General features: G+C 39.4%; 1 protein-coding gene across 1 annotated transcript in view; it reads left to right on the forward strand.

The window, feature by feature from the left end:
- LOC126100949 (dynein regulatory complex subunit 5) overlaps positions 1-13,112 on the forward strand; it is a 107,536-nt gene extending 94,424 nt beyond the window's left edge. Inside the window, exons 6-8 of the mRNA XM_049911610.1 lie at positions 9,633-9,904; positions 12,758-12,917; positions 13,007-13,112. Coding sequence (XP_049767567.1) covers positions 9,633-9,904; positions 12,758-12,917; positions 13,007-13,047 — 473 coding nt within the window. The 3' untranslated portion in view covers positions 13,048-13,112. The remainder of the gene's footprint in view (positions 1-9,632; positions 9,905-12,757; positions 12,918-13,006) is intronic.
- Positions 13,113-13,612: the final 500 nt, after the last annotated feature.

A 13,612-nucleotide genomic window follows, 5' to 3' on the forward strand; every position in this document is an offset into this window, starting at 1 on the left:
CAGTATAATGTGCAAATTCGTTTTAGCGTAAAGTTGTCTAATAAAGTGAACAATATTATGTTTATCAGTGTTCCTGATAGAAGTAATCCACTAGCAGTATTCACATGCATTAGAACTCTTAACAGGATGATTTTATTGTTCTCTGATTCACCTCTAATCCTGCAGTCTCCATCCAGCTACTGCAGACCATTATTAAGAGGTTAGGGACACGGAAAATAGTAGTGGCTTGAACCAGTCTGTATAGATTTTAATAACTTTTTATTAAGTTTTCATTCTATCTGAACTCCAGATGAGACACTCCCATTCTGCTGCTTTACAGTGTGTTCCTCATTTCTGAGCAAAAAGATAAGTAGTTGAAGCCTTTGGTGAAGGATATAGTTTAGTTGTTCCAGTCCAGATAATATTGGATGATGAGAGGGATGCTCCTTTTGAGCTGGTTCCTGGTGGTGGTCACAGGATTAGGTGTGGGTGGGGGGGGGGGGGGGGGGAGTAATGTGTGTTGGTGAAGGCCTTTACAAGATCTGCAGCATACTGGGCAAGGGATTGCTTTTTACTGGAAATGTGCTGTCCAGACTACAAAGGAGTGACTTTTTGGTGTGGAAAGGATAGCAGCTATCAAAATACTGGTATTGTTCATGATTAGTGTGCTCAATATGGACAGAGTTTGTGATGGATCCACCAGTGAGGTGGAGGTCAATGTCTAGAAAGGTGACACACTTGTTGAGAAGGACCTGGTGAAGCAGATGGGAGAGAAGGTGTTCCTGTTGAAGAATGAGAATAGCGTGTTGGCCCCGGATCTAGATTATGAGGACATAATCATTGAACCCGCACCAGGCAAAGGATTTGGAGTCATGGATGGCTAGGAAGGTTTCCTCTTGGTGGTACATAAAGAGATTGGCACAGGAGGGTGTCAAACAGGTATCCATGAAAAGAGAATCCAACATGTCACATTTAAGCACATATTGTGGGAGTTTAACAGCTAATGACATCACCGGACCACAGGCTATCAACCATATTATGATGTCATTGCAGCAATCTGGCATCCAGGATGCCAAGACAGTGTTGCGTCAACCTCCTATGTAACACTACTTTTGGGCACTATTTGTATGATGCTGTACAGTCACCAGGACATCGAGGCAGTGGCTTCTGTAACAAGTGGCAATAGTTGAAATAAATGCTTTGGTGTTGTAATATTCAGCATCATATGCCCATCGAGGTATTTTCATGATTAAAAACTAATTTTGTTGTAACAGATCTGAACAGCTGTAATAAAGCACGTAACTAAAGGCTACCAGCAACAATCTTTCTACCATGTAATTTAATACCAGTTATACTAATCCTGTTGGATAGGAAAAGCTATCATGGATGCAGACAACATACTGTTCATTATTGTTGCGTACCTTGTGCACTTGTCTTGATTGGTCTGTGTGTATAGAATATACAGATGTGCCTTGACTGAACTTGCTTTATTACACAGTTGCGACAATGTTTTGCAATTGCCAGGGAGTTTTTTAATACTGAGAATATAAAAGTAGTACTGGAAAATATAGCGATTTTTAATGCTTTTTATTACTAACAAAGAACTTTGAGGTGCATGGTTTGCATCTTCAGGATGACTGAATATCTGGAGTTGTCTGACAAAGTAATATACCTGTAGATTTTACCCCAGGGTGAGATGAAGGTAACATGTAGTAATGACACCATTACATATAACATGCACTTTATTCCATAGTCGACACAGAATGAATACATGTATGTTAATGGAAGACATAATAAGACACAATCATAATTCCTCAGGCTTTCCACATCAGTCCAATGTCATTAGCCAGAGATTGACCTCTCTGTTGCTGCTGTTGTCACTGGCCGAGACCACACAAGCCCCCTGACTCCCACCCCCTCCCCTGGGAGTGTGGAGCCTTGGGAGGAGAACATAGCCTAGAAGCAACACTATTGCAATCACCTTCATGTGTGTGTGTATGATGAACCACACTGTGGCTGGCTTCCAAGCAGCATGCAGTTGGAACATTTCTCATTGAACACAAGGTAAGGGCACAATGACATCGATTGTGCTCCATGGCATATAGATGTTATTTCTTGAGGTGAGATGGAGGTTGGGTGCCTTGCTAAAGTGTATGCATGGTAAAATGGCTGGGGTGTTGATGTAATCCTGCAGAGATCAGTTGCAGGCCATTGTGATGTCCTAGGGGTCTTGATGGTGAGGAATCCCTCACGCAAGAGTCATGATGTGATTGCAGCTGTTTCCACAGTGCTCAGGATTTTGGAACTATGGGAGAAAATCAGATGATAAATCAGTTTCCAGTCTGATTTATCTCAAGCCACCCCTCAACATAGGGAAATCATCAACTAGTTCAACCTGAATGTTGCCTGGCAGTAAGTGCTGCAAGTCTAGTTGGAATATGAATGTGTTGTTGGTATTTGTGTCAGGTTATGTGTCATTGAGCTGAGAAGGGAGTGAAGTAAACACTCAGAGTGGTTTGTACATTGTCAGTATGGGTGAAGTCACAAAAGGGCAAAGCTGGTTTCTATCAGTTAACCACTGCAATGGTAAGCCTACCATGAAGCAATATGTTGAAAGTGTTAGTACCTCATCTGATGGCTGCCTGAGGGCCAGTATAAGGCACATTTAGTACAGGGCAGATAGTATCATCCCAGAGCATGAAGTAGCTGCAGTCTGTTAGTGCCTTATAGATGAAGATTTTCAGAGAACTATGCAGCTGTGGAGGCGGTGTCCAGAGCCATGTGATGTGTTGTTGGGCTTGTGTGAAGAGGGTGCGGAGTTCTCAAATCTTCGTCAGTGCTACTTGCAGCACAAAGTCTGCAGGCAGAGTGAGTAGCTCACCACAGAGGACTTCTGAGAGAAAGGCACAGAGGGTGTCTTTGTGAGCAGTACATACACATGATTCTATTTAGTGACCACCATGACATGTAAGGCCAGCTTTAATTGTATGGTACCATCGTTCCACAAGGCTAATTTGCTATTTACAACCAGTAAACCTTTAGTAGTATTTGACACCCTATAGCTTGGCCATATGCTGTTACATTTATTTACTTTTAGTTAGCTATGTACAGTCACATTAAAACAGCTACTCACAGCTACAATTAGTCAACCTTTTACTGTTGGTACATTTGTTACATACAGTTAGTTTTTAACTTTTTTATACAGATTCTATACGCTATTCACCAAGAGCTGGGACAAACACAAACAGCTTCACATGACCAACAGCCACCTGTTCCGGTGAAAGCAGGGTTGTAGAAAATACTTTGGTTCACACTTTGCAGTTTGCCACCAGGCTGACATCACAGTGAAGTGTGCATTGCTCATGAGAAACGTATATTACAAACTTGGGCAACAATGTAATGAAAAAAGTGTAAAAAATTGACAGGCAGCATAGCAACACAAGCTACTTTAATAACAATACCAATTACAATGGTATTAAAGAAATGATAAAACTAAGTTCATTCTGTCAAACTTAAACTACTTTAATTGAGATTTATAACAAAACGCTCTTCTTTCTCCTCTATAATGCAGGCTAATTTCCACATTTGAGTTTCAACATTTTTCACCAAATGGAGGACACATTTGTTCCACTCTTCTGCAATCACAATTCTCCCAACTTGTTCTAATAGTTCTTGAACTTCTGACATTTTGTATGTTATGTTTTTTGCTGCAACAAAGCCTTTGATTCTGGCCCGGATTAACTTGATGGCATGTAATTCATAGTGGTATGGAGGAAGACCAGTTTTCCCTGCACTCTTATCCGTTTCATGTCTTGCATATGCATTGTATGCTACAGTAATTCTTATTTCAACATGTCATCTTCAAAAGTAATATTTTTAGATTGTAGCCATTCTGATATATCTTGCTTATTGGACTTCACATTAGATGCATTTCGTTTTTGATGAGAATGGTACAGAGCTTTATCAAGAACAATAACTGTGTTTTCATGAAGCTGAGGGAGATTATCTTGAAATCACTTCTCTAACATATCAGTGCACGTCTCCTCATGATAGTCTCCACTGTTACGGAAGCCCACAAACACCCTTTGTTTTCAACATGTGTGGTAATCAGGTGTTTTTTTACGCAGTGGCCCTCGTTTTTGGTGGATAATCTGGACAGAACTGCTTGTTTAAAGGATTTTATGGTATCCAGAAGATACTCTGGTATGTCCTGCATTCAACCATGTCTTGTCCAAATAGTAAATGGGTCTTCCTTTAACTCTTAACAATTTAATGGTTCATAGATAATGTCGCCTCCATAAAATAATGTCATCCCTGTCTTTAGCATGCTATTACATCCACATCAAACATGTTTAAAATTCATTTCTTTTAATTATTTATAAAATGTAGTTCTCCAAAAATTTCCCAAATCTGGGCCTGCATTCACAGAAGCAATCACTTTGTCAACAGTTGGCAATATGTTATGAAAAAAATTTAATATACTTTCCTTCGTATTGCATTCCTATCAGAATCATCAACACTTTCTGAAAGATTCTGTTGTGATTTTTCTTTCTTGGGAGACTTCAGAGAGAGTGTGTCCTTGTACTCACTTATCATACGACACACTGAAGAATAATCAGCATCTGTAGACATAGCTGTTTTCAAAACAAAAGTGACCATTGACTGCTCTGGATGCAACAGTTCCATTTTATAAAGATTAAGAACCAAATGTTTCTCTGCAGAATTTAATGAGCTCTTCTTTGATCACTTCTTGGATGGATTCGCAAGTGACTCATCAACCTGCCCTGTTGTATCTGTGAAGGATGGCAGAACAAGTTTACTCGTATGTAATACCAATGAAAAAAAGAATGGCTGTTGGGTGGGCACAGAAACAATAAATGCCGAATGCAGTTACAAACACTGTTCCTACATTAATAATCAGTAATTGGTCTTTTAAACATGAGGGACTTTACAATCAGATACTAAAATCACTGCTGTATAGTAGTGTACACTAATGACTTATGCTAGTAACAGATGCAGCCACACAGAGCAAGCATTCCCTGTATTTTTCACTCCTCAACGGAAGTGCTTTACTCCTGCATCTTGGTGTATTTACAGGCCATCTTATTTCATTGAATGGAGTATAGTAAGTTGACCATTTATAGTTACAAGTTGTTAGGCATCAGCAGTTACGAGGGTAAGTCAATTATTATCCGCACTTTAGTTATATTTTTGTTTATTCTGGTGGTACTGTTATTTTACATTGATGATGCATGCTTTGTTTATTTGTTGTTATATCTTTGCAATTTTCAAGCTGCTAGGTTAGTTTTGTTATAGCTGCCGTGCTGTTAATCATGGCTGCTCCGCTGTCTATTTGCACCAAAAAAGAGCAATGTTCAGTGGTCCGTTTTTTGTGGTCAGAAGGCATATCAAGGGCCGAAATTCATTGAAGACTTTCGGTACAGTACGGGAACAGTGTTTTGCCACAATGGAGTGTCTATGAATGGATTGAAAAATTCTGAAATGGTCGCACAAGTGTTACGCACGGTGAAGGAGCCGGACGACCGTTTACTGCCACAGATGAAGAAACCATTAAGCATTCACCTGAAGTGATTCACTTAGACAGACGATTAACTATTGACGAAGTAGCACATCGTCTGCAAATTAGTCACTGTTCTGCCTACAAAATCATCCACTACAGACTTGGGTTTCATAAAGTTTGTGCAAGATGGGTCCCAGAACAACTCACACAGTTGCATAAACAAACGCACTTGGACATCTGCAAAAAACATTTGGATCGCTATGGTAATGAAGGGAACAACTTCTTAGACAGGATAATTACTGGTGACGAAACATGGAGCCATCATTATGAGCCGGAGAGTAAACGGCAGAGTATGGGATGGAAACATCCAAAGTCGCCGTGCAACAAAAGGTTAAGACCCAACCGTCCACAGGAAAACTGATGCTTATGTTTTTTTGGGACACACAAGGTCCAGTTCAGGAACATTACGAGAAAAGGAGCACAACAATAAACAGTGTACGGTACAGTGAGATGCTTACTGCTGGGCTAAAGCCTGCAATTTGAAGCAAACACTGATGATTGCTGTCAAAAGGTGTTGTGTTGTTGCACAACAATGCCCGCCCACATACTGCTGCTCATGCTGCTGAAATCCTCCAGAAACTCAAATTTGAAGTACTGGGTCATCCTCCATATAGTCGCAAAGTTGCCCCTTCTGACTATCACTTGTTTGGTCCACTCAAACAGGCATTAAAGGGCCATTGATTTGCCTCAGATGAAGCAGTGAAAGAAGCGGTGGATATCTGGCTCACAGCTCAACTGAGAACCTTCCTTTATGAGGGCATCAGGAAGCTTGTACAACGATGGACCAAGCACGTTGAAATGCAAGGAGACTATGTTGAAAAATGATGTTCTTGTAATTTTCCTATTTGCTTACAATAAAATTTTATAACTACTTTGCGGATAATAATTGACTTACCCTCGTATAAGACGTTAAGCATTTTCAGTTGAGGGGAACATTGTTCAGTAGTCAACCATTTACTGTTGCAGACACTAAACCATCGACATCTTACAGGTGGTGATTTATTTTTGCTACAGATGGTTAGCTGTATGTAAACAATGACCTACAGACATTCTACTTTTAAAGTTACAGATCTTCTACTTTATATTTGCAAGTAGTGTTTATGGTTAATGAGCACTCTTAGTCATTCACAGTCAGGTAGCCAAACCTATTGTACTTATTTCATATAGCTTACATGAATATTGTTAGGTACATTTACTTCACGAAGGGCATTTTGGACTTTGTATGTATTTCTGCACTAGTTATTCCACTGTAACATTTTTCCTCTAGTTACTTTTGACTCTGTTTTAGCTACTGCCTAGGAATTGTTTCCTCAATTACTCCAGTTATTGCTTACCGCACACTGTTTGTGTGGCTTTGTTTCCTGCTACCACACTACTGATGTCTCTACACCAGTTTAGAAATATGTTTATCACACAATTGGTACGAATACCACTAGTTACAATTCTTTCACGAATTGTACTTGTGACCTGCAAATATTCCAGTACTGGCTGTTTCACTATAACACAATTGTGCCCTCATGTTATTTCCTCTGTAGCCACTTTCCAATACTTCATACTAGCAAGTGGTTGAAAATTGTCTTGCCACTTATTCCAGTTACAGTTTCCAGCCGCATGATAAGTGTTGCAATTAGTTTTTGCTGACAGGTTCCCTGTTAGTATGCTGCTGACCTCACTACAGCTGTTTAGAGATTAGTTCCCAAATTTCCCACGTATAGTGCCACTTGTTGTAACTATTAACTTTTTTTGTTTGTCATTAGGCTTTTGTACACTGAAGCATCAAAGAAACTTGCATAGGACTGCATATTCAAATACAGAGATATGTAAACAGGCAGAATGTGACACTGCTATATAAGATGACAAGTGTCTGGCGCAGTTGTTAGATAGGTTACTGCTGCTGCAATGAACTGTGAATATCAGGAATCCAGTAAAACATCAAATCCCCAACATCGCTGTGGCCAGAAAAAGATCCTGCAAGAAGAGGCCAGCAACGACTGAAGAGAAACATTCAACGTGACATAAATGCAACCCTTCTGCAAATTGCTTCAGATTTCAATGGTGGCCATCTACAAGTGTCAGCATGCAAACCATTCAACGAAACATCATTTACATGGGCGTTCAGAGGCAAAGGCTCATTCATGTACCCTTGATGACTGCACAACACAAAGCTTTATGCCTTGCGTGGGCCCATCAACACTGATATTGCACTGTTGATAACTGGAAACATGTTGCCTGGTCGGATGAGTCTCGTTCCAAATTGCATCGAGCGGATTGATGTGTATGGAGATGGAGATAACCTCAAGAATCCATGGACCCTGTTCAAGCTGGTGGAGGCTCTGCAGTGGGGTGGGGCATGTGCAGTTGGAGTGATATAGGACCCCTGATGCATCTAGGTACGACACTGACAGTTGGCACATCCGTAAGCATCCAGTCTGATCACGTGAATCCATTCATGCCCATTGTGCATTCTGACAGACTTGGGCAATTCCAGCGGGACAGTGTGACACCCCACACATACAGAATGACCACAGAGAGGCTCCAGGAGCGATTTTCTGAGTTTAAACACTTCTGCTGGCTATCAGGCTCCCCAAATATGAACATTATTCAGCATATCTGGGATGCCTTGCAATGTGCTGCTCTGAAGAGATCTCCACTCCCTCATACTCTTACGGATCTATGGACAACCCTGCAGGATTAATGATGTCAGTTCCTTCCAGCACTACTTCAGATATTAGTTGAGTCCATTCTAAGTCATGTTGCAGCACTTCCGCATGCTCATGGTGCCCTACACGATATTAGGCAGGTGTACCAGTTTCTTTGGCTCTTCAGTGTATATATTACTTATTATGCTGCTTATGTGCACTTAAGTTTTTGTTTTAATATGCTGCATGCTCCTTATTGTTGATACTTGCAAATAATGCAATAGTTATAAGTACCTACCATTTTTTATCTTTAAATTTTAAAAATTTTCATACTTTTCATTCTTAATTTTAATATTCTTGTGGTAAATTTTTCTGTACACCCTTCTGATGAAGGGCAGTAAGTGCTTGAAACTGGTAAGGAAATAAAATTTCTTTTATGCATTGGTTGTTAATTATTTTGATGTATATTTTACACTGTCATCTGAGAAGCCATGGGTGAACAGAATACACTGAGCAATTGTAAACCAAGTCACAGATTGATTTGAGCAGAATGGAGGCAGCTTAAATTGTGAACCAAACTGGGTGGTGGAATAGTTGATGCATGGTTCTGCAGATTTCCAGGACAATGTTCGAATAGGCATAACGGATGAGTTCACATTATCCATACATGGTGTGGATGTAAAATTCAGTAGCAATGTCCGGAAATTGTCCGAAAGGTTGGATCATGTGATGTTGTGTGAAAAGATTGATCGAGGTTGGACATGTTGCAGTAGGCTTGTCAACATCAGTGAACATTCGAGAATTCACATATCAAAGAAGCTAGCACACAGTATGGAAAGATATGCATCCAAAGTAAAGTCTTAAACAAAATCCTCTGATAGATTGTCTGCAGGGATACATTGTTCTGTGTCATAGTTAGCATTATCAGCAATGGTGACACTGCACTGAGAGTGACCGTTGTCCTGCTTGAACAGCATCAGCTGCCGAGTGTTTTGCTGCAAAACTCTAAATGCATCTGTACAGAAGTCATTGTCGTGTCATAGGAGTTTCAGTGCATGACAGTTGCAAGATGGCTCTGTCCTCAATGAGCAGTATGTGAACTGAGAATGTAAAAGCATTCAAATGAGCTGTATGCATTTATTGTGGGTCACCAATGTAGATTTTACCCTGGAATGTAATAAAGGTAGCATGTGGTAACAAAACAGTTATGCGTAATTGTTCATGGAAACATAAAGCACACTGACTGATAGTTCTCAGAAATTTCACACCAAGCCAGTGTTGCTAATCAGAGAGTTTCCTCTCTGCAACAGACATTGTTGTTAGCAGAGTCCCCACGTACTAATTAAGGACTAGCTATCATTACATCAATCATGTACATTCATTTTAATTAATAAGAACAAGACAGTGATTGTGAATTTTCCACTTTAACCTAGGGTCAAAGGGTGCAGAGGGTCTGGCATATGGCATTTCTCATGGTGGAAACTGTCCTCTGAAGTGCCTTAACCTGCGTCTTAATTCAATGATAAAGGATGAGGGAGTGGCATTCCTCTGTGCAGCATTGGCATTGATGGAAGAAGGACGGTTGGCGGAACTTAACTTAGCTGGATGTACTATTACTTCAGTTGGGGCTTTGAGTATTGGGGAGATGCTGGTCAAGAATCAGAGTCTCCGAATACTTGACCTCTCCAACAACCAACTTGATGAGGTAGGTCACGTAACTGACAAACACATGAATACAGGAACCTCATAGTCATATGAATCAATAAATGTGGTAAGTGTCGCAGGATACAGTTCAGATTCTTACTCATGAAGAGAAGGAAGAATTGCCACATCTTTAATAAACATTTTTATGTAAATAAATTTTCCTTACAATGGCATCTAGAAGAATTTATGATAGAAGTGTATAACTGTTGATCTCTACTTCCGGTGTATTTCACACATTTTTATTTCTTAAAAGCTGTATAATGTGAGTTTTTGTTAGATTCAGGGTTAAGATGTTGGCTCAGACCAATTGTAAACCTTTACCATTATTATTCTGGCTGTGTCTGGTATGGATGTTTCTTGAATCATTTATCAATTTGCATTAAACATGTATCATCAGCAGAGATGACCATTTTTGAAGAGTCCTCCATTATCATCGGTAAATCATTTATGTAGACGAATAACAGGCAAGCAAAGTATCAGCCCTTGTCCTACAATGCACTATGATGATTACATCTTTGTTTCTCTTTTGTAGACATAGATTCATGTCTGAACTCCACTTTTTTCACCAAATACAAGAGTGGTTTGAAAAGTTCTTACATCAATGAAACCTTTTTTTTATTTTTCTATGTAGTTTCCTATTAGATTAATACACTTGGTCCAACGATGTTCCAGTGCCTTGATCCCATCTCGGGAATTAGTTTCCTCCAGGCCTGCAAAATATGAGGGTTGCTTCAAAAATAAGGTTCCCACAGTTTTTTAGACACAAGGAATTTTTTGTTCGAAAAAACGATTACACCATTGGAAACGTTGATCTTTAAGCTATTTTTCCACATAGTCCCCATTTTTTTCTATGCATTTTTTTCTGTCGAGTAATCCACTTTTGCACTCCCACCTCAAAGAAGTCTGCCGCCAACCTGTTGAGAAACTTGGAAACTTCTTCTTGCAACTCCTCATCCATCTGCAATCGTAGACTGCCTAGGTGCTCCTTCAATTTCGGAAACACATGGAAATCACTGGGTGTCAAATCGGGGCTGTAAGAGGATGATCAATGACATCCCAGCCAAATTTTATGATTAACTCCTTCGTTTGTTGCGACACATGTGGATGGGCATTGTCAGGGTACAGCCTTACGCCTTTGCTGAGTTTTCCCCTACGACGATTTTGGATTGCCTGTCTGAGCTTTTTCAAGGCCTCGCAATAACCTGTCAAGTTTATGGTGGTCCCTCTAGGCATAAAATCAATGAGCAGTACAGCACACTGATCACAAAACACCGATACCATGATTTTTCCTGCTGACAGCTGCTGCTTAAACTTCTTTGGTGGTGGCGATCCAGTGTGTTTCCAATGGCGCGATTGTTGTCTTGTTTCCAGAGTAATGTAATGGCAGCACAATTCATCCCCTGTAACCTGTAACAGTAGAATCAAGGAAGTCTTCCTTATTCTTGTTGCATTCACTCCAGAGCTTCCGAGCACAGTCAACGCGCTGCTGTTTGCAGACTTCTGAAAGCATGTGCGGCATCCATCACACGCACACCTTATGGTAGCCTAGCGTTTCATTCAATATCCTGTCAATTGAAGCTTCAGAAGCCTCAGGAATTTGAGCAGCCAGTTGCTGGATGGTGATTCGCCGAACTTTGAGCAGGATTTGCTCAACTTTCCTCACAACTTCGTCGGAGATTGAAGGCCTCCCACTTCGTTGTTCATCGTGGACGTCCATACGGTCATTGGCAAACTCCCTACACTATTTGCGGATGTGCTGAATGCTTATACACATTTCCCCATGCACTTCACTCAATTGCCGATGAATTTCTACAGGTGGTAACGGTGGTGTGTGTGTGTGTGTGTGTGTGTGTGTGTGTGTCACTGTATTGCGTCATATGTGTGTGTGTGTTACTGTATTGCATCATGTGTGTGTGTGTGTGTGTTTTACTGTATTGTGTCATATTTATGAATGCAAAAAATTACTTAATAATAATTTCTCGTTTTAATAAACATCATCTGTGACTGTATGTAATGAGGTGTAGTTCTGAATATAGTTTCCATTAGGCATTCCAAGATGTCTGATGACAAACTAAATGCACTCACATCATTTAGGTATTATTAAATCTCCATGATTTGTGACAGCAGTTCTGTAGCATATTATTTTATTGCACAGCAAATAATGATTCTATGCAGAGTGTGACAACAGATTTAGCTGAGACATCTCTTAAGATGAAACATCATGAGTAATACATTCTTTTTATCTTCCTTTTTTGTCCCCAAGTATCTTATAGTTATTTTATAAGCTGAATCCCTGTAATCTTCTCAGTTAAATGAACTTGTAATGGAGCCTTTAGAATTTGGAACCACCTAATATTAGTTTTTGTCAGGTTCCCCTAGGCACTATCAGCCTCCACAAATTAAGTCAGTAGTTCCTCCAGTATGTTGGTATTAAATCCGTAAATAGATATTTTAAATCTTGATGTGAAAGAATTGTCCATTGCCCACATTTTAGCTGCTTAGGGAGGATAAACGATGGCGTGTATTATCAGCACACTGTACATTAATAATCTAAACTCAGTTCCAAACATATCTGTATTGTTTTATGAACCAAATCATTCCAGACTGAAACTTCCCATGAATTTCCGCAGTCAGTGATGCCACTTACTATTGTACTTACGTCTAAGTACTAGTGTAAAGCTTTTTTATGTTTCTTGCAATATATTTGTTTCATTCATTATTTTAGTGTACTTATCATGTTTTTATCGTAATTGCATTCATGCTTTATTAGGTTGGCCATTTAACTTTAATATTTCTTAACTCCGTGTAATAGTTTATATCACATTATCAAGAACAACCATATTTGTGTTTCTAGAAAGGAGGGAAATATCTTGAAGATGGTCTGAAACATAACCAGACACTACTGCAGCTTGATCTAAGAGTGACAGGTATTTTAGAAGAAAATAGTTTAAATATAATGCTTGACCTACAAAAAAATAAAGAACTACACAAGAAACAACAGAAAAAATTACGAAGTAAGTTGGTGAACTTGTTCATGAAAGTATTTTTGCACAAAGATTTATTGAAGAGTATCATTATTATTATTGTTTCCTTTTTATTGCAGAAGCTTATAAAAGTCGAGTTTATTTCCAAGATATGGTGTAAAACAGAGTATTTCTAGGACATTGTGGATGTGAAGAAATGCAGAAATTTTCAACATTTGGAGGGCCTTTTTATTTTCATCTAAATTTTCATTGTTAACATCATTCTATAAAACAAAGGAATTATGTTCTTGTGACACTATCTTAATAACAAATATGGATGTTTCAGTATTTGTGAAAAGTATGATCCACAGTGAAGTATCAATAGAAATTATGTCTTTCATAAATATTAAGTATGACATAAAATGGCTGTACATGTATGTTAGATATCTTTTAAATTTCACATTACATCCTGAAACAGCAGTGTTTCTGAGAACGACACTAGCATCATCACATGCTGGCGCAGAAGCAAAATTGTCAACTCGTAAACTGTAAAGCACCTCTTTTAAATATTTCTGTATAAGCTACATCAGATGTTATTACTCCAGCCAGGTGTCACATTTATGACATCATGCAGCCTTCTAAAGGGTGGGTGGTGCGACTGGTCTGCAGAGTGCCACAAAAGTCACACACAACGATGCTGTTCGTGGCTGTTGATGCATGTCCATAACAAAGGCAAGAAGGAAAAC

The sequence above is a fragment of the Schistocerca cancellata genome, chromosome 9 (assembly GCF_023864275.1).
Source record: "Schistocerca cancellata isolate TAMUIC-IGC-003103 chromosome 9, iqSchCanc2.1, whole genome shotgun sequence".
In the NCBI taxonomy this organism is placed as follows: domain Eukaryota; kingdom Metazoa; phylum Arthropoda; class Insecta; order Orthoptera; family Acrididae; genus Schistocerca; species Schistocerca cancellata.